The sequence below is a fragment of the Colletotrichum karsti genome (genome assembly GCF_011947395.1).
Source record: "Colletotrichum karsti strain CkLH20 chromosome Unknown Scaffold19, whole genome shotgun sequence".
NCBI classification, from domain to species: domain Eukaryota; kingdom Fungi; phylum Ascomycota; class Sordariomycetes; order Glomerellales; family Glomerellaceae; genus Colletotrichum; species Colletotrichum karsti.
Window position 1 is genome coordinate 562145 of NW_024065919.1, and position 23152 is coordinate 585296.

The following is a 23152-nucleotide window of genomic DNA, read 5'->3' on the forward strand; positions in this document are numbered from 1 at the left end:
TCCTATTGTCTATCCTTTTCTATTACCACATGTTCTTGTCTTTCCCACCGCCGTATCGACGCCGCTTGTCGTTCGATTCCTCAAAGTCAAAAGGTAATTCTTTTGTCTGCCATTGGACCACTCCGGCAGCCAAGTTGGACACCGGCTCCGTCACAATGTTTGGTGAAGGATAGCCCGGCATGCCCCTTCTCTTTCCCGTTACTTCCATTCCCAACTGCCTTGCTTTACGGATACTAGTACACTACATCTCTAGTTCATCTGTGGCATTGTCACCGACACGCCCGTTGGCGGCGTTTAATGTCCTGTTTTCTTTCCTTGTCTTTGCTTTCTAGACTTTGATGCCAAGCCATGCCTGCACCGCCTACCGCTACCGCTCATTCCCTGCCTTCCATGTCACTCTTCTTTCTTGATGGTGGTTGACTTGACGGGGTCGGTGAGGGCGAGATGGACAGAAGCGTGAGGCCATGCTCCGTCCCATCCCATCCTATCCCGTCCCATCTCATTCGACATGTCCCTTGCCCATGCCTGCCATGCCTTGCCTTGCCTTGCCCCATCCCCATTCTGATCCCCATACCCCATCAGACCAAGGTTTGGGACTTTCACTTCTTTGGTTCTCAGTCGGTTCATCATGCCCGGCGAGCCCAACTCTGCGCCCGTCGGCCAGTCATTTGCTTCCTCACCTCCTCTTCCAATACGCCGACTTGAATCTCTAAATCCACCAAGACGAGACGTGCCACCCTGAGCAAAGTGGTCAGGGTTCTTAGAAGCACTTTATTTCTGGCCTGCTTCACCTTTGGCTGCTGCTGCTACCATCCAGTATCTACCGCTCCTGCATGTAGCCCGCCGGCGGTCTGACTCTCCTGCTTGACATCCCCTATCCATCACCGATCCTGCTTGTGCTCCATCCAGGGCAGATCCCGTCGTGTCAAGTGTCGTCTGTTGCGCATACGCAGCATAGAGAAAAAATAAGTCTCCAGATTCTCAGAGGCGACGCCGACGCAACAATCGATCGAGGAGGGGCAGCCGCAAGGGGAACCCGTAAAGCTTTCACCATATCCGCAATTCACTCCCGGACGGTATTCTGCTGTGGTTGGTCTGGCTGGTGTTCTGGGTACCTTACCTGAACAGAGAGCGAGCATCCATCTCCCTCTCTGACTCTCTCTTACCTTATCGTTTTCTTTCTCCTTGGCCTCTCTTATTTTTCTCCTACTCTCTCTCTCTCTCTCTCTCTCTCTTATCCCCCTCTCTTTTTCACTCTCTCCCTCCTTTTCCCATCCTCCTCCCTCCCTCCATCATTGTTTCTTCCTCTCTTCCATCACCCCCGTTATCTCTCGCCACTATCCCCATAAAATAATATTATTTCCGTCTCCAACAAACGAAGACCAGAAAGAATCGTCCCAGGATTGCCGGTGCGGCACATCCAATAATGGATCCTTGAATCGACGGAAAACAGAGACATCGCCTCTTACATATACTTTTCCCCCTGGGGACCCAATGACACCGATAAGCCAGGCTTATCTCATCCTTGCCTCCATCGTCACTTGAGTCCACCAAACATCGATCCATCAAATCGCCAACCGTCCAATCCCAGACATCATATTCGGCCCCAAATTCGGCCCTGCATCCGCACCCCCCAAAAAACAAAACCACCACCACATTCCATCACCAAAAACGGGCGCACATCAACCCGTCTCGCCCACTCCCGCTGCGGCGCTTTATCTTTATCTCTGCCGGGTCCCAGGTCTTCCATCCACCAAACCAAGCCTCCAGAGACAAACCGCCCGCCACCCCTCGCTTTCCTGCATCCCACCCCAGATCTGCTACTCTAACAACAGCCGCCAGCAAAAAAGACACACACGGGACATTGCACGCGGACAAGGGGAGTCCAGCTTTCCCGTCTTTACACTACACTAATTGCCATTGCCGCTTATCTCGTACCCTTTCGCCTCGCCCAACACCTCTGGGTTACTTTCTTACCTTACACAACTCTCGCGTGGTCATTTTGTTCCACCGCTCATCTTGGACTTCCTTTAGTCTCTATCTACCTACCCCAGCCCCCGCCGGTCACGTCAAACCTCGCAATCGCACCCGGTCGACGTCCGTCCGCCGCCGTTGTCGCCCAGTTACCTGCACATCTTTCACCACCTTACCTCTCCGCTACCAGGACCCTTATCTCGACCGGCCCCGGCGCGCCGTAGCGTTATCAGACTTTCTCTCCTCTGTCTGACCCGTCAGCCGTCAGCCGTCTGCTGCTTCGTGTTACAACACAGGACAGGCTCACCCACCAGAACTGAGGACGAGGGCAAGGGCAGATCGAATCGGCCGCCGACCAATCTTGTCTGGCGGATCGTGCATATTGTGCTACGTACTTGTTGCTGGCTTCAACTCAACCAAAGAGAACCTGTTGCTTGTCGACATTGGTGGCGGTCCCAAGACCACTCCAAGCAGGAACATTACATCACCTGCATCTCGCCTGCCGCCGCGTCGTGGGGCTCGAGTTGAGGTGCCCAGCTTTCATCCCGGCGAAGCGTGCCAGCCTATTTGCCCATCTGGCATCGAGGAAGCCTATCGTCCTATCACCGTCCTCACATCTCCGGACAACTCTAAGAGTAACAGTAACTCACACACATTTCCCCCCAATCTCCAGACCAAGAGCAGACCAGGGCCGGGGCCCCGTCTTGTCTTGACGAACCGGGTCCGTCCGTCCGTCTTCCTCCCCTGCGTCGGCCCAGCCCTGTCCGTATATACATAGCTTTCTTCTACTGCCACGCCTGCCCATCATGTCCAACCCAAGTGCTGTCACCAGAACGGCTCCTATCGCCATCGCGCCAAAGCCTCCGCGCCGTCAAAACTCTTATCTCCAGGAAAGCTTCACGAACCTGGACCTCTTCCGCGGAAGCATGCCAGGCCGGGAAATCGCCGAGTCCGTCGGCTCCTACACAACACGCTCTCTCAGTCCATGCGAATCGTGTCAACGATCCAGGGTCAAGTGCATTGTCAGCGAAGACGACGATAGCTGCATACCCTGCCAAGCTAGCGGCTCAGACTGCTCCCTGCTCAACAGCCCGCAGCCCAGGAAACGAAAGCTGAACGGAGATTTCGACGACTCGATTGGTAAAAGAAGGTCAGTTTCCCATTTCCCAGTCATACCATTCGCCCGATTCCCATTCCTTCCATGCTTCCCTCCTTCCTCCCCTCTTCCTGTTCCCCTACCTTACGTATCGTACAAAGGCATTCCCTCCTCCCCGCCGGCTTGGGTTACCTCACCTTCGCACCCCCTTGTCATTCCCATCTGTTTTGCGCCCGTTCAATGTTTCTTGGTGCAATGGGGGCGCGCCGCGACCAAGGGGGCACGTCTGATAACGAACCTTAATCTCTGACACGTGATTGGTCCAATAGCTCTCCCATCAGGACCGATATCAGAAGACGAAGGCAACACCAATCCAGCCTCTCCAGCACCACAGGGAGCAGCTCCTTCATTGAAGACATGGCGAATGTCGGAGGCCCGACTCTGCTGAAGCGGACGCTGGGTCTCCAAAGTGACCGCTTCAGTCAGTACATCGGCCCGACCACCGACTTCGAGCCTTCTCTCATCAACCTCTCACCCTTTGATCCCCAAGATGAGAGTCTTCTGGCGCGTGGCACCCTCCGCAAGGTCAGCGATGACGACACCTTCCTGCTACTACCGGACTTCAACACCCCGGGCCATGAGCACATCCTCGAAGATGTCGAGGAAATCGAGAACCTCGTACGGCCGCATGGCCGCAAACTGGTAGACCTCTACTTCCGCATCGTCCATCCGGCCTTTCCGATCATCCAAAAAACCGTCTTTCTCGAAAAATACGACCGCAGCTACCGCGAGTTTTCTCCTTGTTTACTGGCTGCTGTCTACCTGTTTGCCATCAACTGGTGGGAGCATGATGAAGAGCTCGCGCGACTGCCCCGACCGAACATCTCCAACCTGGAGCGGCTAATCCGGACAACTCTCGCCGACGCCATGTACAGACCGAAGCTTTCCACCATCCAGGCCGGCCTCCTTCTTTCCCAGCGACCCGAGGGCGACCAGTGGGCTCCGACTGCTCAGCTTGTTGCCATCGCCCAGGAGCTCGGCCTGCACCTCGACTGCACCAACTGGAAGATACCGCCCTGGGAGAAGGGGCTGCGGAAACGTCTCGCGTGGGCTTTGTACATGCAGGATAAATGGGGCTCTCTCGTTCACGGCCGGCCATCGCATATCTTCTCATCCAACTGGGGAGTGCAGCCGCTGACGCAACACGACTTCCCCGATGTCGAGTGGGACGAGAACGATGTAGAGGAGAAGCTGGAGATCGAACGCGGACGTACCTTGTTCGGGCAGATGGTGCAGCTTACGCAGATTCTCGCCGAGATTCTCGACACCTTTTACACATTACAAGCCCAGCAGACCGTCACCAACGCCGGTGGACAAGGCACCCACCTTGTTCTTTCGATGGCGAAGCCTATCCAGCTGAAGCTGAAAGAGTGGTACGCCAGCTTGCCCGCAGCGATCCGTATGGATAACTCCTACTCGGCCAACACTGTCCCTTCGACCCGTCTGTCTAGCATCGGCTACCTCCACCTCGGCTACTTCGCCACCGAGATCACCCTCCACCGTCGCATCATTCGCTCCCTGGAGGCCACCGGCTCGGCCGTCGATTCCTACGTCCAGCACATCTGCCGCAGCGCCGCCAAGGCCAGACTGATCTCCGCTATGGATTTCGTCAACCGCCTGAACTCTTCCCACCTGCGCTCGTTCTGGTACTTCGCCTCCAAGACCAACTTCGCCCTCATCGGAACTTTCGGCTCCCTCCTTTGGGCGACATCTCCAGGCAGGGAAGAGGCCGACTGGTACCGCCGCCGCTTGGGCGAATATCGATGGACTCTCTCCGTGAGCTCGAAGCCGGGCGAAGGCAAGGGTCTAACCAACTTCGCCATGACCATGCTCGACATCTCCACAGGTCTTCTCAAGAAGCTTCCCGAGAAGCCGTCGATGAGCCGCAGCGGCAGCGTCGTGGATATGGGGCCTGGAGGTTTCAGCAGCAGCTTCGGAAGCAACGGGCTCCTGGCCCTCGGCCAGAGCGCGCCGCCGACCATCAGCCTGGGAAGCTTCAGCGGGCTGCCCAGCGCCGACGTGAGCAACGCCCAGAGCCCCCGGAGCCCCAGCGCGGACAGCAGCGACGACGAGATGTACGAGACCTTTGCGCCGACGGCGGGCATGGCGAGTATGGCCGATTGACGATTACAGCAGCTCCGGATAATGCAGCTGCGTTCGGAGCTGCAAGTCGGAGTATAATAACAACATGAAGATATGAAACGCTCGCTTGAGCAGGGAAGAGGGACGATGAAGACAACAGCCTTTGGCTGTTCTCACCAAGATGGAGGACTATTTGCTATTTGGGTAAAAAGGGGAAGTGCATAATGATCTGCGGGATACCACTGAGGGGGATACGTGGGCGGTCGACGATCGAGGAACGAGGAAAACGAACGACTGGAGAAGAAGAAGGGAAGATGTCGTCCGCCGTCCACGTCCTCTCCCCCAATCTTGATGACATTTGGACCGTCTTGTTTGGACTTTATTTTTTGGAATTGGATCGACGACGCAACGGGAACGAAACGCTGTCAGCGGTGTCGGCGCAATCCTCGGGGGATTTACACCGTCCGTCCGTCATTTTTGAGCGGCATCTTTTTGTTTTTCTGGATGTTGAGCGATTCATATACTTTAGCATAGATTGAGATTTCTTGGACGTGGAAATGATATACCTTGATGTCTTGCTGATGGTTACACATACCTCCCTACCTTGATGGTCTCCGATGCTTTGTTGAAGTGTGCTGAGGCTCCGTATATATAAGGTACCTTATGTTGAGGAGTAGCGGGAGATATTGGCGTGCATGCGTGTTGACCAAGAGAGACGCGCTGTTGGCAGACTGGTTTCTTGCGTCGCTGTAAAGCGCGCTGTTGAGGTGGGCAAGTCTGGCGGGAGACGGCGTGGCGTGTGGCTGGCTGTAAACGGCCTGCATAGTCAACCCACGGCGTCCGCGTCTCTCCTTGTCGTTTCTGGGAGATACAGCCCTGCATAATCGAAACCTCCTGGAGTTATGTGTGGCAGTTGGTTTCCTATGAATATGGCGGTAGGGGATGTACACCCTCGCCTCCGCCGAGATGACTGCACATGTTCGGGGCCGAGACCTGCAATGCATGTTGGGACCAATGTCGCAAAGCACGTTGTCTGCTCCTAACCCCGGATCGTGACTGGCGAATCGACATTTATACCACAAGCTGAGTCTTGTGGGGTTATCGTTTGACCTCTGAATCTGTCTGTTCAGCTTGCTCCGCGTTTCCGCGGCTTGAACGACCGCCGTGATCCAAACTCTGTTCTCCTCGGCGGAGCTCAGCGAGTTTAAAGGGACCGTCCTTCCGCATGAGCCCGCTGTGAACAGGTCACACAATAGAGGTCCCGAAACCCTCTCTAGCTTTGCCACAGTGCCTGGGAGATATCGTGGAGTATGGCTGCTTTCGCGTGATTGTTGGGCTCCCTTTCGAGTTGGTTCTGCGCTGGTGAGTGGATGAAATGTTCGACGGCGTCGACTATCCTCCCTCCTCCTCGTCCTTGGGAGATACGGGCCTGGATAAGTCGATGGTTTGATGAGGGTGGCGTTAGAGATATGATCGACGTCGGCGGGCTCCTGGGTGCTTCGTTTCCCTTCGTGGACGGAAGACTGTGCAGTATGACGTTGCCACGGGTGAGCCTATCAAAAACAGTGGCCTTCGACCTTTCGTCATGGTTTTGGAGCCAAGACGTGGTAAAGGGGACAATGATAGTCTTTTTAAAGGCGCTGAAGCCCAGATGTCCCATCATCGTCGCCGTTCGTCCGGCTCGCAGCTAAAGCAACCTTGACAGGGTTGAATCAGACGAAGACCGAGAAGCAAAGCAAACGACATGGGCTGATATATCTCTCCTCGTACCAACATGGTCTGGTGATGAGCGGGGAGGTTGTTCTGCAGCTGGACATCTGGTTGTCGATGCGTTTTGAAGTCGACAGGGCCACGGAATCTCGGCTGAAACCTATATCAGAGAGTCTCGGACGAATTGAAAGATTCGCAAGTGGCAGGCAGTTTGTTCCGAAAACTCAGTGTCCGAGGTCGAGCAGAGGGGCACATCGAAGGCTGGTTCGGAACCAACCCGCGCCTTGTGGGAGCTGATGACTGTGTCTGACCGGGACACGTAAGGGTCGTCACCACAACCCAGCTTTCTCGCCTCTTATTGCTGATGTTGTAATACGCTGAAGACGGCAGAGCTGTAGGATGTCGGGGAACGACCGGGTTGATGTCGGGTCATGGCCGTCGCTAGAGGAAGGGTCTCAGCCGATGACCCTAGGTAGCTTTGGCAGCCTCCCACAGATCCCTCGGAGCTCACGACGTATCTGCAGAAGAAGTGGATGAGTTCTAGAACTTGGATCCCAGACACAGCAGCAACCTGCTTGTCGTGCAAAAGCAAAAATGACCTTGGTAGTTAAGTAGTATCTCGTTCTCTGCCGTAGACCAAAGGTCCCGCAGAGTGTGCTGTGAGACATTTCTCGACGGCGTACGTATATAAGGACCGGCCATGAGTTCGCAAATCGCTTTCTCTGCAACACAAGAGCAGTGATTCATTCTGATATTGGCGGCGATGTGTGAGGGTTTGTTCGATGTGATGCCGCATAGCGAGTGGACAGTGTGGTTCGGGGACTGGTCGTGGTCGATTGTGATGTTCGTACCGCGTCATGTAATCTCTCATCCCTGGATTCTTCTTCCGCAATACGCGGGTGAGGAAGACGAGAGATGAGGAAGACTGGTATGAAAAGATGTAAGCAAAATGTCGGTGTACTTCATATCTGCGTTGCCAATGTCCCAGTGAAACAGTTTGGCTTTCGTAAGCTCGAGTCTGTGACTTCGAGCTCCCGTAATGGATCGTCAAGAGCAAATGATTGAGGATGAGAGATGCTTGTTTCATCACTCACCCCGTATATATAGCAGACAGCAAGATACCCAAGGCCGTTAGTATTCAGCAAGCTTGCCGGTAATGTATCTCCTTCGCCGGTAGCCCAGAGGCCTGCTGGGATACGTGGATCCATCGACGACTTTCATGGAATCGAATCGGGTCCAACTGAGAACCGGCGTCCAGCAACAACTTAAATAATCTTCGCAAAGGCTTCACTGAATCGCTCTTAGGTAATTGTACTGCTGCATACTTACATTGAAGTACGTGCCTAATTGATGGAATCGATATGTATGGGCACCCATGTCGTTTGTACGATCTAGTAATGTGCTGGCGAAGGGACAAGAAGTCGAGGTCCATGATCCGAAGTTATGAATACGGCGAGGATGACGGTGATGGACGCTAAAGCGCGGCCGAAGGAATCGAATGATGAGCTTTTGCGTATCTCAAAACAGTTCTCGTAGATACTGAATCATTGCGTTTTTGTTTGAAGAAATGATCGCGATCACATGGCTGGATAGATGCTTACTGCTTGGCAGGTCAGTTATATACACCATCAGTTACTGTATACTTACACGATATAATAGAGAAATTCAGTCCGAAACGTCCGTCCATTGGCAGGCGCACCAATTTCTCAGAATACTCTCCAAGGCGCTCGAATCCTGTAGACAATTCACGAACGATTCGTTTTCCCACTGGTTGGGGTTCGTGAGTATCGAATTCGTAGAAAACGATCGTAGGCAAGATTTCGATGAACCTCGAAAAAGCCGGAAGCTTACAATTGAAATAGTTTCGAGGCATATCACAGACCTTCCATTGAGAGGGCAAGCGGGTTATTCATGTACTCAGTCGCCAACCGAATCACGCAATCGATGATGACTATTGCCCATCAGCCTCGCCTTCGAGAAACAGTCACGACAACGCCGCAAACCAATCGCTTGTTCGCGGCGGAAAGCATCGGCATGAATGATGTGTTTGTTTTGGGATTGTTTTGGGAAGTGGCTGCATCGCACGTCCAGTACCTTCCCGTCAAGTCGGGAAATGCTGTGAGTTGAGTGAGATGGCGATGAAGAGGGGGGAAATGGTATTATCCACGGCTGCAGTATTTGATTCTCTTGGAAATTAATTTCTCTAAATTCCTAAATTTAGGCTTCATAAGTCTCGATGATGTCGCTGATATTAATCCTCGTCAGCGCCATGGTTTGCAGAAAGGAAGACAGTCGTAGTCTGGTGATGGATATCCCAGCACGTAACTTACCTACGTCAATTACGAATTATGTAATCTACTGCCCCGCGGTACCCAGCGACATCCCACCACCATCTCCGGCGCAATCCGACTTTGCCATCTTCAACGCCATTCAGGCCACCACATCAACGACGTTCACGAACCCGAACCACAAATTCTCAATCCATAACAACACACCACAGCGACGAACCGCACCGCAACCCGCCCAAGATGCAGGGCTTCAACATGGGGCGCTACGTCCCGCCGGACCTCGAGGGCACGACGACCGGCAACAAGCTGCACAACAAGCACGCCCTCGGCGCGCGCGCCTCCAAGCTCGCCTCCACGGGCGCCCTGACGGTCCGCTTCGAGATGCCCTTCGCCATCTGGTGCTCCACCTGCCCGAAGCCCACCATCATCGGCCAGGGCGTGCGCTTCAACGCCGAGAAGAAGCGCGTCGGCGCCTACCACTCCACGGCGATCTGGCAGTTCCGCATGCGCCACGCCGACTGCGGCGGCGTCATCGAGATCAAGACGGACCCGCAGAACACGGCCTACGTCGTCGTGTCCGGGGCGAAGAAGAGGGATACCGGGGAGGACAACGAAGATGCCACTCGGGCGGAGGGCGCGATGGTGATCATGACGGAGGAGGAGAGGCAGAAATTACGGAGCAACGCGTTCGCGAGCTTGGAGAAGACGATTGAGGACAGGCAGCAGCTCGCGCGGGCGACGGAGCGGATTGAAGAGCTTGAGGACGTGTCGAAGAGGCAGTGGGACGACCCGTACGCGCGAAACAGGGCGCTGAGGAAGACGTTCCGGGTGGGCAGGAAGGAGCGCGAGAAGGAGGCTGCCGTTGGGGAGGCGCTGAAGGATAAGATGAGCCTTGGTATAGACCTCGTGCCGGTGACGGAGGAGGATCGGCGGAGGGCGGCGTTGGTCGATTTCGGGCCGGGGGATGATGATACGGGGGCGGGCAGCAAGGCGTTGGCGAAGCCGTTGTTCTCGTCCGCGGTGGCGGCCGTTTCGAAGTCAAAGATGGCATCGGTGAAGGCGTCGAACGGGACGCCAAAAGCGGAGCTGGCGGCCTCGAAAAGGAGGGAGAATATCGTGTCTGAGATCGTGGGCAACACGCGCATGTCTCGCGACCCGTTCCTGCTGGAGGCGGCGCGGGCGGAGCGCACGCCGGTGAGGATACCAGGAGTGAAGCGGAAGCGGGATGTTAAAGAGGATGGCGACATTAAAGCGGTCGACGAAGGGCTGAGTTTGCCGCCTACCAAGGCTCTTGTGAGCTATGATTCGGATTCGGACTGAGCTTGATTTTCGAATGACGGCGTTTTGGGAGGCAATGGACAAGATACCCGGGATTAATGATTATGACTTAGAGATGAGAAGGGAACACCCATCAATAATGATAAACTACAATGTTTCACGCGTTTTCTTCAACAATGCACAACTTGGATGGGGGTAGCTTTTGGGGTCGATCGCTGCAATGGAAGGCTTCAGTGCCAGTATCTCACTACAATTTGGATTCGACATGACCATTCATCCAATGAGAACCAGCAAACCGGTTTGATCTTGCTCAAAATCCACAATGCTCTCACCCACTCCCTTCTCTCCATGGGAATCAGTAATAGCACGGTGAATGAAGGCATAATCAAGGTGTGCGCAGTATACATATCGTCGTCCGTTGTAAGTGACCATCCCGCGGATCACAGCACTACCTATCGCAATCCTCCTTTCTACCCACACCACAACTTCAAAATGAAATTTTTCCTAGCAGAAAAGTGCATTTAGTCAAAAGAAATAAAACCCACCACTCAGAATGCTAAAAAGCAAAAGAATTGTCCTCGGAGAGGCTCGAACTCTCGACCTTTGGATGTCCCTATCTACAGACAGAGTCATATTGAGTGATATGAGACCAACGCTCTACCGACTGAGCCACGAAGACCTTGTTGACGAAACCGTCCCAAATTTAGACTTATGTATGTAATGCGTGCGGGGGCCAAGCATAGCGACCCACACGAGTCCGTGCGCACCGCCGAAAGGGGAGACGGGATGGCGGAGCGGCCGGCGCGGTGCGGTGCGGTGCGGGGCTTGCCGGCTTTGACATCGACAACCCATGTGGCAGCTGACTTGTGCTGTTTACATCGGCGGGCCCATGTGGTCTGTCTACACTTTTCTTCATTGTTTCCTGGCTGGTCAATCATGACTTCCATACTGATTTCCTGGCTTGCTTTTTATCGAGATCAAATGCTAAAGTCTCCCGCTACCTGTGAAAACCTTAAGCCCATGATTAAGACCAAAGGCAGCCAAGACGTATGTCCTGTATCCTCAAATGTGTCGCGTGAGCATGTCCACTTTAGACATCTTGCTTGTCAAGGTTACCCGAACATCAGGAACATGAGTCAAAGCTCACCCGAGTTAGACAAGTCAACTCACCCACTCAGATTTTGAGACTATAGGCTAGAGCACTTGTGACCTCAGTAATGTTCATGTTCTTCGCGGAGACTCGCACAAGAACGAAACATTGGGAATTGCCAGTAGGTGAAAATGCTTTCAATTGCTCCGAAACGCCTGTCGTGATTGAGCTGTTCACAGCCCAACCACCATGAACTTCCCAACCAGATAACGTTTCGTGTTCAACGTACAGTATACACAGGCATAGACTGTTCAATGATATATCTACACCATGCTCATTATGACTCGCCCTTGCCCTGTTCCTCCAGACCCTCCCGGTCTCCGGATGACAACAATGCCTCCCAAACTGCCCGCCAAATAAGGAAACTTAGCCCGCGATGGTATAAAATGCTCCATGCCGAACGCCATAATGCATGCAATGCTTTCAGTGCGACCCGACCGATGAGAGAAAGACGAAGAGAAAAAGAACACGACCGGAAACCTGACGCGGTTTCTTGATGGGTAGTCCACTGGTATCATTGGTTCCATATGTGTGTGGAACGAGTCCGTAGCTTTTGTGCTTTCGGTGAAAAGGGGGTCAAAATCGATGTTTGAACGGGGCAGCGTTGGTCCTCATGTTGCGCGCCCTGGAGCGAAATATAAGCGGCTCCTACCACTCACTCAATTCCTCTTCGCCGAGGCGCGGAGACACGTCGTGCGCAGACAGTTCGCGGGTACTCCTCACCCCCCGCGGCAGTCGTTCAAGCTGGTTAAGCAGGTCATCCAACTCAGCCCAGTTGTCATCATTTTCTGCAAACTTCCGGTGCTTGCGCGTAAGAATATGCTGTAGAGTTCGTTAGCGAAATTCGTTGACAAAGTCTCAAATTGGATTTGACCCACCTCATCAAAGTCCTTGAACTTGTCCTGGCAATTCTCGCAGTAGCCCGGCTTGAGATCGCGCTTGCTCTTAGCAGGAGGCGCCTGTGTCTTCGAGCTGGTCCGGATGAGCTTGGAAGTCTGCTTCTCTGCATCTTCTTCCATGAGTTCCATCCGCCTGCTCGTCGTCCTAGAAATGCTGGTCGATCTCGTGGACGTGGCATCCAGGCTCATCTCGGTGAGTCGGCGAGAGCTGGCATCCTGGGGCGCAGGAGCACCTCTCTGAAGCACCTTGCGCTGTAACCCGTGGATCTCCTTGCTGGTACCAGCCTTGGTCCCGTTGACACCCGAAGTAGACGAAATCATTTGAGAGCGAATGGCGGACGTGATGTTTGAAGGCTGCACCCCAGAAGCCACAGGCTCGCCAGCAAATAAACGTCCCGCGCCAGTCCTGCTCGTGAAAGCATTCTGGGGCCGGAAATCGATCGGGTTCGCAGCCACCACCTTCGGGGGGTTGAACATCTGCATGGGCTTCTCAACCGCCTTGGCCTTGTTTTGTCCGTCTTGCATCTCTGTAAGTGTACGCTTGCCAATGACAGCCTTGGGCGCAGGCATCTGGGGAGGCTGAAAAGACGCCCGCTCCTCAGGTGTGGGCTTCGCAACGCGGTCCTTCGTTTCCTTCTGGTCCTTCTGCTGCGTCTGCTGTTTACGGCTCGTTCGCTCGACCGGTTCCGGCTCTTCGACGAAAGGACAGCGGCCGTCTGTAACAGTTCGGAATTGCGGCCACTCGCCATCATACTTGTTGTTGACCTTGGAATATTCGCGAACCATAATGGGCTTCTGCTTCTCATCAATATCGTACACGTAAAGGTACGGTCCCTTGAAAAGGATCATCTCCCGGCTGGTGACGGCATCCGAAGGGCCGTTCAGGCGCTCTTTTTGTAGCAACTGCATCAAGCCCGGCTCCTCGGCTGCTTTTCTCGTGCTCAAACTTTTCGAGGACTTGCCCTCGGCGCCAAACGAAGCCACGACGTGCGGGTCGGGTTCGAGCAAGAACTGCAACATCCTCTGAAATTTCTCGACGGACCAAATCTTCTTGCCCATGTCACGGGCCTTGTGAAGTACGTCCATGACACGCGGCGCGCGGGGCCGTCTAATGCCATCATCCTGGGGTTGAGCGTGGGCTCGTCTCGTAGGAGGATCGAATAGCAAACGTCTCCGTGCATCGGGAGCTCGGTCGAGGAGAGACGGGTTAATGGTCTGGGGCTGTTCTTCAGGCTCGGGTTCATCATGCGCGGGGTGGGTGTCCTCCTGGGAGGGTATCGGACGGGCGGTTACGACGTGAGTGATGCTGCTCGAGAAGAAGCGTTCATTGCTCTAGGAGAATCGTGTTAGCAAGCCAGTGACTTTTACCCAGCATAAATTTCTACCACATACAGCACCGAGGGACGTAGCATGCTTGACAAGTTTTGCCCTCTGATCCTCCGTGATGCCGTCGAAGTAGAAGACCATCTTAGGGAATCTTCCACGGTACTCGTGCTGCCATTGGCGGATCTTGTCGACGTTGGCGGCGTCATCGTGGTTTGCGGATCGGTCCTTTTCCTTTGTAACGGGGCGGGCGACACGCTGGGGCAGCTGAGAAGGCTTCGTGATCTTGGAGGGGGATCGTTGGTGACGCGAGGCTACACTCTCAACGGCCTGTCTCTTCAACGGAGGAGGCTGCCCATAAAGCTCCTCTCGTTGAATATTAGCGTGGGAGCGTCTCTGCTTAGCCTGAGCCAGAGCAGAAGCCGCTCTCAAGGGCGAATTGGCCACATTGGGGTTGCTAGACAAAGGCGCTCGTCTAGCAGACATGGCCGTGTTCGGAATGGGAGTGGGCGATAGGGATATGGCTGCCATAAAAAAATGTCCAATCAATATGCTCGGCGAAGAAAAAGAAGGCTTGTTGTTTTGATCGTGTGGTTCGTGTGCGTGTGAGTGGGTGCGTGTGGTTCCTCTTCGGAGAGCGAGGCGGGGGGTTGCTCTGTGGACGGGCACGCGACGTGGAGGCTGACACGTCCTTCACGCGTTACCGAACAGAGAGCGTGTCTCGAGGATTTACGACGACATTGAAAGATGCGAGTTTTTGGGTGTCGTCGAGAAGGAGGGAGAGAGGCGTTGAGAGGAGGGTCGAAATGGGATCAGGACCAAAAAGAGACAGAGGAGGGTGAAGTGGGCAGGTCCAAGGCAGAGCTTTATTAATATGGATGAGCAAGGTAGAGAGCAGGAGTGAGCGTGGTTGGTGTTTGTAGGTAGGTGGTAAGGTATGGGAGAAACCTACAGTCCCCCGGGTTCGTGGACCACGGGCCATGATCCTAGTGACCCAAGTCGCGCTTGACGGGTTTGGGAGGGGGGAATAACAGCGCTAATCCCCGTTCGGTAGCGTCAAAAACATGCACGGGCCAACCTCCTTCTCCAGCAACCGCCCAAATTTGCTTGGCCAGCGACCTCTGCCACAGTGTCCGGGCCGCCTGTGGTGAACGGAATACAGTGAGGTTTCCCTATGTTTTAGCGACCAACAACACTGGACTGCGTCTGGTAACGACGGGCCCTTCCTGGAAATTGGATGGAGCTACAGTGGGAAAAACAATGAAAAATCCTGCCAGGCGAGGATCCATTTTGCTGACCCCTTCGCCTGCAAATCCCAGCTGCTGCTGCGGGCTACGCAATAGTTCCCTAGGTAGTTCCTACCGTGCCGAGGATACATCATTTCCCTCTTGCAGGTTGCTGTTATTGCTGTTGTTGCTATGTTTTTCTTCACGGCAACACCTTCGTACCCGTACCTTATCGAGAGGTTGGTGGAGGCGCAACCTTGACAGTAACACCCGCCCTGCATCGTATTACTGCACCACCGCACTTACTTACATACGCGTGCTGATAGTCATGTCCTTCCTCACTAAATACATATCCGAACTTTCCACACCAAACAAACAAAAATCAATCTCGTACCTAACCCGAGTTCGTCATTGTGGCCCCATTCCCGAAAAAGGCATCTCACATCCGTCTCAGTTGAAACTTCCTCGTCCAAGGGAAGAAAAGGCCGCTTGCGCTGGGCTGGACACTAATCGCACCTTGACGAGTCAGCCAGACGGACAAACAAAACTGTCCTGAGTCTAGCGCACTCGGAAGGCGGTAGCGCAGAGCAAGAGCGAACACTCGCCTAGGAACCCGACTGACGCTCACTTCTCAGTCGAGGCTCTGCGTTTCGTGATGACCTCATCAGGATCATAACCTTTCTCCTCAACCTCGCTCATAAAATCCGTCCCGCCCGACATCCCCTTCAGATCCATCCATTCCTGGATCATGAACGCCTCACGGTCAGTGAGTCGAGCCCTTCGGGCCGCTCACAAGCTGCCCCGCGGCAGCAAACCATCACTATGGCGGCCAGCATCCGTACCCGGACGTCAAATCCGGCGCTACACCGACGCCGTAGTCTCCGCCGCCGATCTCCAGTTTGGCCAGCCAGTGCATGAGACGCATCCTCACATCCTTAATGCGGGCGAGAGTCAGTAAAACATCCAATCCGCCCTATATACAGCATGCAAAATGTCCAACCCTTGAATAATGCGCTTGCAAGAAGAGAAAAAGAAAGGTCGCACTAACACATTCATGCAGTCACACCGGGTATCACAGCCCAGGAATACTGGGACAGGCGCGCCCGCCTCGCCGAAAAGCTGCCGGAGGGCGGCGTCGCCGTCCTCTCCGCCGCGGACCTCAAGTACCGCTCCGGCGCCGTCTTCTACCCCTACCGCCAAGAGTCGAACTTCCTCTACCTCACCGGCTGGAACGAGGGCGACTCGCTGGCCGTCATCCAGCGGACCGGCAAGGACTTCGGCGACTTCACCTTCCACCTCTTCGCCCAGCCCAAGAACCCCATCGCCGAGCAGTGGTCCGGCGCCCGGAACGGCATCCAGGCCGCCACCGACATCTTCAACGCGGACAAGGCCGCCGACATCGCAAAGGTCGACCGCTACCTCCCCGACATCCTCAAGTCCGCCACCCGCGTCTACACCGACATCGAGAAGCCGAAGCAGGGCGAGCAGGGCGGCCGGCTGTGGCAGCTCATGAAGAGCGGCGAGGACTCGTGGTTCCCCTCCGTCAGGCTCCCGCTGTACCCCGTCATGAACTCGCTGCGCTGCTTCAAGTCCCCCGCCGAGATCGCAAACATGCGCCGCGCGGGCCAGATCTCGGGCCGCGTCATCACGGACGCCATGCGCCGGCAGTGGACCCGCGAGAAGGACCTCCACGCCTTCCTCGACTACCGCTTCACCGCCGACGGCCTCGACGGCCCCGCCTACGTCCCCGTCGTCGCGGGCGGCCAGAACGGCCTCTGCATCCACTACGTCGTCAACAACAACGTCATGCGCGACGGCGAGATGGTCCTCGTCGACGCCGGCGGCGAGTACGGCACCTACATCACAGACATCTCCCGCACCTGGCCCGTGAACGGCAAGTTCACCCCGGCCCAGCGCGACCTCTACGAGGCCGTCCTGACCGTCCAGCGCGCCAGCGTCGCCCTCTGCCGCGAGGACGCCAACCTCTCCCTCGACGAGATCCACGACCACACCGCCAGGGGCCTGCTGGAGCAGCTCAAGAGCCTGGGCTTCGACATGACCAGCCGCGACCTCGACGTGCTGTTCCCGCACCACGTCGGCCACTACGTGGGGCTCGACGTCCACGACGTGCCGGGCTACGGCAGGCGGACGCCCCTGAAGTCGGGCCACTGCGTCACCATCGAGCCCGGCGTCTACGTGCCGGACACGGACCGCTGGCCGGAGCACTTCCGCGGCATGGCCGTCCGGATCGAGGACAGCATATGCGTGGACGCCGAGTCGCCGTACGTCCTCACGACGGAGGCCGTGAAGGAGATCGCGGATATCGAGGCTCTGAGGGACTAAACTCCCCCGTGTAACATCAGAACGTAAAACTGTACCCAACGCTGTATTGTTTGTAAATTACCAAACCCTCGCGGCTCGCACGCGGTGTTATTGTACAAAAAAAGTTAGGAGCAGCCTCCGCTATAGAATTTTGTACTGCTGCTTCAGACGCAGCTCATCTGGCCAAACACATGTCCCCGATCGGCTGACAATCAACATGCCCTGATTTGACTTCTGCAACAACCCGGGAGACCCAGGACCCTTGCCTCCCAGGAGCTTTGACAGCCCAGGGAAGTTCCTCCTTGGGCACGTTCCGAATGGAACAGGCGGGGCTCCGCCATCTGTCACTGACGGACATCTCCCGCCTCCTGGGGCACAGTGTCCAGGCAAGAAAACGTGTTGATCAGCTGATGCGGACGAAAGGATGAGACAACTCGTTTGTTTCGGTGGCAATGTGAAGCTCCCAGCGGCCCGCCGGCCTCTGTGCTGGTACATTCACTGACGAAGCAGTTCGTCCACGCTCCGTTCAAAGCTGTTCACATTTCACATGTCGATGCTGCAAAACGATAAAAGGTACAGGTCTGATAACCTGGCATTATTCTGTATATGCCTACATGTATTCATGCCTCGTAGATTGACCGCAATCGTATATTTTAGGGCGAATGACAGCCCGTGACACCATAATATGTACAGTTTCGCAATCGTAAATGCGTAATGTAGTAAGGGGAGAGAGATGTTAACAGAATCCTCTCGGGTCGAACAGGGTTCTGCTGTAATTCGGCATCGGGAACGGCTGCCGCGCCGTTGCACTGAGGAGTTGCTCGAAGGCCTGCAGCCGTCTCGCGAGTTCCTGGTGCTCACGCATGATGGCCTTGTTTCTTCGCTCTAGGTAATGGATGTACTCCGTCGCTTTCGTGAGGACAGTGCCCTGAGTCAAATGTGAGTAAACGCAGCGCAAGATGAGAAGGAATGAGGCGTCAGAACTTACCTTGCTCACTTTGGGGCCGCGCTGCGACTGACTGTCCACCTCGGCGTCTTCGCCTCCATCTTCGGGTATTGACCTAAGTGATGGCACAGCATCGCGCAGCTCAGAAATTCTGTCCTTCAAGTTGGTGCGGTATTTCCTCTCAATGTCGTTATGCGCCGTTCGGTCGCCTCCTTTGCCTTTGTCTTTGGACTTTTCCGACACCCCTGTCGCGGCAGTCGTGGTTCGCGACACTGCAGGCCGTTGCGCAGGGGCCTTCTCCTTCTCCTTGCCCTTGTTGTGTTGAAGATCTGGATCTTCGGGGCCTCTCGTGAGATCATTCATGCTTGCCGTCGCCATGTGGGCATCGAAGTTTTCAAGACTCGCAAACTCAGGGCCCAGGTCAGCACCGACACCAAAGCCCATCCCGGAACCTATACTCGTCGATGACGACCGGCCGGTGTTGAGGGCAATGGCGAGCAGTCTTCGCTGTTCGGGATCGAGCATAGGCGCGCCCATGCCAGCCATGCCGCCGCCCATACCTCCCATGCCAAAAAGGGGGTTCATCCTTAGACCTGGCGCCGGTTTCTCCCAGCTCAGGGGCGTCGAATACAGTCCCTCTCGGGGAGGGACCTCTGAGGGAGGTTGCGAGTCGATCTTGCCGAGCTGATCGCCGAGATTCATCGACTCCAAGACGTCCTCGTCCTCGGACAAGGCGTTATCGAGAGCAGTGTCATCCATGAAGTCTTCTGGCTTAAACACGGGATTCGTGTAAAGTCCAGCGCCTAGACCGGGCGTTGTGGACATGGGGTTGAGACGATTCGCAGCTGGCGGTCTGGTTGAGAGTCAGCTGTCGCGCCCTGGCATATGGGCCTTTGGATAAGGCAGGCAAAATACCTGGAATAGTTCTGAGTAGGGTGTCTGCGCTTGGAAAAGTCGATCTCGAAGCTACCGCCCAGCTTCTGTTCCTCATCATCGTCGAACTGGATCCAGTAGTCGACGGACTCCAAGGCCGCAGCTTCGGGGTCGACCTTGGTCCGCTTGCGCTCATGTCCGTCCCGCCGTCTCGGGCCAGCATTTTGAGCTGTTCGGGTCGGCAAAGCGTTCCTCTGTTGACCTTGCCCGAAGTTCATTTGGGCGGGCATGGGGCCCATGCCGAAGTTCGTGCTGGCCGGCGAAGCCTGCGCAAAAGAGGGCATCGAGGAAGGGCCATTGGAGGTCGACTCAGAGTTGGATTGGTCGGCTCCTAGGGCCTCCCACAAAGAGGCGTCGGGCGCATTTCTGGCGGCACCTGCGGCCGATGACTCGGCGGGCTGCTCCACAGAGTTGTTGGTCTGGTTATTGGGGACGGCGAAGTAGTTGAGGTCCTTTAGAAAGTTGGGGTCCATCACCACAAAGCCAGCATTTCGGCCCCCGAATAGTCGGCGGTCGTCGATCTAGAAATCGCTTTTTGTGATTTTTTTATGGGAGGGAGAGTGGATGCTCGGCGCGATCGTCTGCGGGTGATTTCCTGAGCGCCGGGACCCAGATCTCGTACGTTTTCCGCGTTGGGGAGGAGGAGTCGGCGATTCAAGATGACGAGTCGTACGACCTCGTATAGCGACCTGTGGACAAGAGGACAGTCCAATGGCAGCTTCGTCAATGGCGGCAAGGGACAGTCGCAGCAGTCGTCGGTGTCCGCAGGGATGGATCGAGGTGCAGGATGCAGTATCTTCAAGGACAAAGATGTCGGTCGCGTTCAGAGGCCGTGAAATGTCTGGGTTCGTAGACGGGCGGCAAGGTAGAGGTAGGCAGGGCGACGAGGCGGGGATATCGCTTAATAAGATCAGCCAAGGTCCGAATACTTCGTAGTCGAAGGTCCAAGACAAGAAGGCAAAGCTGGGACCGCCGGGCTGGGGAGCTTCGTGCAGGAGCAGGAGCAAGAGAGACAAATCAGAGAAGAGCACGAGTCGGGTTACGGGAAAGCGACAACGAGATACACAGAAGCGCCAGACGGGAAAGGCACAAGAAAAGAGTTGAGGGTTGGGTTGGGGAGGAATTTGTGGAGGCGACGACGAAAATGACTGGTCACACCTTAGGTGGTTATGCGGCAGCGGCAGGGAGCTTCGGGAGAGAAAAGGCAGGCGGCAGGCAGGTGGACGAGGACGTTGGGGGGGAAAGGAAGACGAAGGCGAAGGCGAAGGCGAAGACCAAAAGTCGACTGATGTTCGGGGACAGAACTCACAGGAGAGAGAGGACCCGCGCCGGATTCCGTGGCTGAAGTTACGGTGGTGGTGGTGGTGGTGGTGAGAATGCGAATGTTCGGGGCCAGGACCGTAGTGACGGCCGAGAACCAGGAGGGCGAATGAAGCAGAAGGGAAAACGGGGGAAACGACGGAAAAAAAAACATAAAAACACAAAATAAAAAAAACCAACATGTGCAGAGATTGCCAATTGGCCCGGGAAACCCAAGTGGTGACCTCGAGAATCGGGCGGAGTGGGAAGAGCAAGTGGCCTGACATCGCATCTGCCAGCGACCGGGGCCGAACTGGGACATGGACAAGACTGTATCAAAAATCGAACATTTGAGCTTTTTTATCATACGATGTTCGCGGCTGAACAGCTCAAGTCGTCCGATCCCACCAAGTCTGAGCTAATTCCCGGCTGATTGGCCATTCGAAACGGCCCCCAACTCAGAGCTATCAGCCTTGCAGAACATCCTTGCATCAATCATTCCGTCTCCGCCCTTAGCTTAGACTTCCCGCTCTGTCAGGGTCTGCCTGCTTCGGGCCTAGGGACAGTCAAAACGCTGAGAGCTTCCAGGCCTTCAGACGAGTTCCATTCCTGCTTCCTGCTTTCCATTCTTCCCAGGTTCCATGACACCTCTCCGCATTCCGCCGGCAGCCACAACGGTATCCAACTAAGGTACCTTACCTTACCGCACCTTGAGCATGAAAGCAGCACTCTTCCATCCGCTGCAGTAAAAACTGGTTTAGCTGGGTTACACATCCCCAAAAGAGGCACGTCTCCGTTGGTGGCCGGGGCGGGACGAGCGACATGGGGTACCACAACGTCAAACCAAGCGAGCCTGGCTTCCGCTGTCTCTTTGCATCTCCCGTTATCTCCCTGCCATCCTCTTCCGTCCTCGCCAAGAACCGTGCGTGCCATCCGGTCAAAAGAAGCCCGGGAGAAGGGGCTCTGGAACGCAACGTCCGTCCTCCAACTCCGGCCGGTATTTCGGTGGCGGAGGCGCACACGTGGAACCGTCGAGACATACAGCCCGAGACAAACGTTGGCGCCGTTGGGGAATAACGCCTTTATCGACGCGCCGGTTCTATGGCTGCCAAGTGGCTGTCCTTGCGTACGACCTCGACCTCATCCCTATAATTGATTTCAGGGGCATGTCTTCTTTTCCATCGGCGCTACTTGATTTTGCCACTCGCTTAATTGTTCTGAAGGCGTTCTATATGCATAGCACTGTTGTCGCAAAAGACCGAGCCAAGTGGTTGAAGCTGGGTAACAATATGGTGTTTGATGATGCGGATATCATCAAGATAGGAAGCCAACACAGCACAATGTTTCTTTCCATGATTGCTAGTGCAACATTTATGACATCCCTGCTTCTCAAAGACTCGGTCGCCCGACTCTGCGACTTATATAGCCATAAGTCGCGGTGTAGTCAAAAGTCTTCAGTTCCAACATTCAAGATATTACTTACTCCAATGAAGACTGTTACTTCGACGCCAATTCAGCATGAAGTCATACGAGTCCGCCGCAGCTCTCATCCTGGTCCTGCTATCACCAGTGTATGGCTTGGGCATCCCAACCCCGATTTCCACTCCGAGCCCGCTTCACCAGCCCGTTCACCCCGACTGCAGTCAGTTCTACCAAGCAAAAGCCGGTGACGACTGTGAAAGCATCTCCGACGCCAACTCAATCTCTTCCTTGGACTTTGTCTGGTTCAACGGAGGCCTCGATCACTTGCACTCATGCGATGAGGAAGAAATCAAACCCGGTACATGGTATTGCGTCGAAGTCGGCGACATGAGCTCCGCAGTCTCAACCGTCACCGCCGTAGAACCCAAGGCTACGATTGAGAAGAGAAAAATGGTTATTTCGATACCGGTGCCGTCCTATATCATCGCTCTTAGATCGTCAACCACGTTAAGGCCTAGATGGGTTGCCAGCAAAACCGGCGGGACACCACCAGCCAAGCCCACAGGATACCTTCCAGGCACATTTGGAACCGCGGGCTTTCACACAAGGACCTCAACCGCGCCCAGAATCACTGTCCCGCCGGAGCCGGCATGCCTACCGGACGAGTGTGCCGCCGGGTTCCAGGCCGCCGTTGGCACCGCGGCGGCTTCTCAGAGCCAGTTCTGCGCCAGGGTCCTCGGGACCGAGTGCCGTCCGTATGAGCTCCGGGGCATGGGCCTGCCGTTGTCGCTATATAGCGTGTGTACCCAACGCGATGTGTGCCAAGATGTCTCGTCTGCCTGTTCTTGCTGGACAAATGGTCAAATGACTTGGCACCCGACCCGCGGTCAGTCATGGGGGCGGAAGTATCTGAATATGAAGGTTCCTGCGAATCTCATCCACTGAAGGGCTGTCGCATGGTCGCGTTGTGAAACGACGGGATGAAGCCGCGGATTAGAAGAAAGCATTCAGGCTGGGTCACCTGCATAGGCAGTCAGGCATGCCGTTGTCAGAGATGTCATATCTCCTTCACTTCACTTACAAACCACTTGTTTCTCATAAACCACACTGAAATACGATGGTTCTTACAATCTCATACTTTGAA

The 23152-nt window shown here is 55.2% G+C and overlaps 6 protein-coding genes across 6 annotated transcripts; 4 read left to right on the forward strand and 2 right to left on the reverse strand.

Moving 5' to 3' along the window:
• Positions 1 to 2780: 2780 nt before the first annotated feature.
• On the forward strand, positions 2781 to 5254 carry CkaCkLH20_06511 (nitrogen regulatory protein otam; the record flags this gene model as incomplete). Its single annotated transcript, XM_038889228.1, has 2 exons — positions 2781 to 3124; positions 3448 to 5254. 2 exons carry the CDS (start codon positions 2781 to 2783, stop codon positions 5252 to 5254), a joined length of 2151 nt encoding a protein of 716 aa, XP_038745526.1.
• Positions 5255 to 9450: 4196 nt separating this feature from the next.
• On the forward strand, positions 9451 to 10530 carry CkaCkLH20_06512 (duf455 domain protein; the record flags this gene model as incomplete). The annotated part of the gene is made up of 1 exon (XM_038889229.1): positions 9451 to 10530. One exon carries the CDS (start codon positions 9451 to 9453, stop codon positions 10528 to 10530), a length of 1080 nt encoding a protein of 359 aa, XP_038745527.1.
• A 1756-nt stretch (positions 10531 to 12286) lies between these two features.
• Positions 12287 to 14346, reverse strand: CkaCkLH20_06513 (g1 s regulator; the record flags this gene model as incomplete). The annotated part of the gene is made up of 3 exons (XM_038889230.1): positions 12287 to 12460; positions 12517 to 13869; positions 13930 to 14346. The coding sequence occupies 3 exons, from the start codon at positions 14344 to 14346 to the stop codon at positions 12287 to 12289; spliced, it is 1944 nt and encodes a 647-aa protein (XP_038745528.1).
• A 1488-nt stretch (positions 14347 to 15834) lies between these two features.
• Positions 15835 to 17429, forward strand: CkaCkLH20_06514 (metallopeptidase family M24; the record flags this gene model as incomplete). Its single annotated transcript, XM_038889231.1, has 2 exons — positions 15835 to 16036; positions 16147 to 17429. 2 exons carry the CDS (start codon positions 15835 to 15837, stop codon positions 17427 to 17429), a joined length of 1485 nt encoding a protein of 494 aa, XP_038745529.1.
• Positions 17430 to 18144: 715 nt separating this feature from the next.
• CkaCkLH20_06515 (helix-loop-helix DNA-binding domain-containing protein) lies at positions 18145 to 19760 on the reverse strand (the record flags this gene model as incomplete). The annotated part of the gene is made up of 3 exons (XM_038889232.1): positions 18145 to 18336; positions 18397 to 19207; positions 19270 to 19760. 3 exons carry the CDS (start codon positions 19758 to 19760, stop codon positions 18145 to 18147), a joined length of 1494 nt encoding a protein of 497 aa, XP_038745530.1.
• A 2344-nt stretch (positions 19761 to 22104) lies between these two features.
• Positions 22105 to 22953, forward strand: CkaCkLH20_06516 (putative class V chitinase; the record flags this gene model as incomplete). The annotated part of the gene is made up of 1 exon (XM_038889233.1): positions 22105 to 22953. The coding sequence occupies one exon, from the start codon at positions 22105 to 22107 to the stop codon at positions 22951 to 22953; it is 849 nt and encodes a 282-aa protein (XP_038745531.1).
• Between the last annotated feature and the right edge of the window lie 199 nt (positions 22954 to 23152).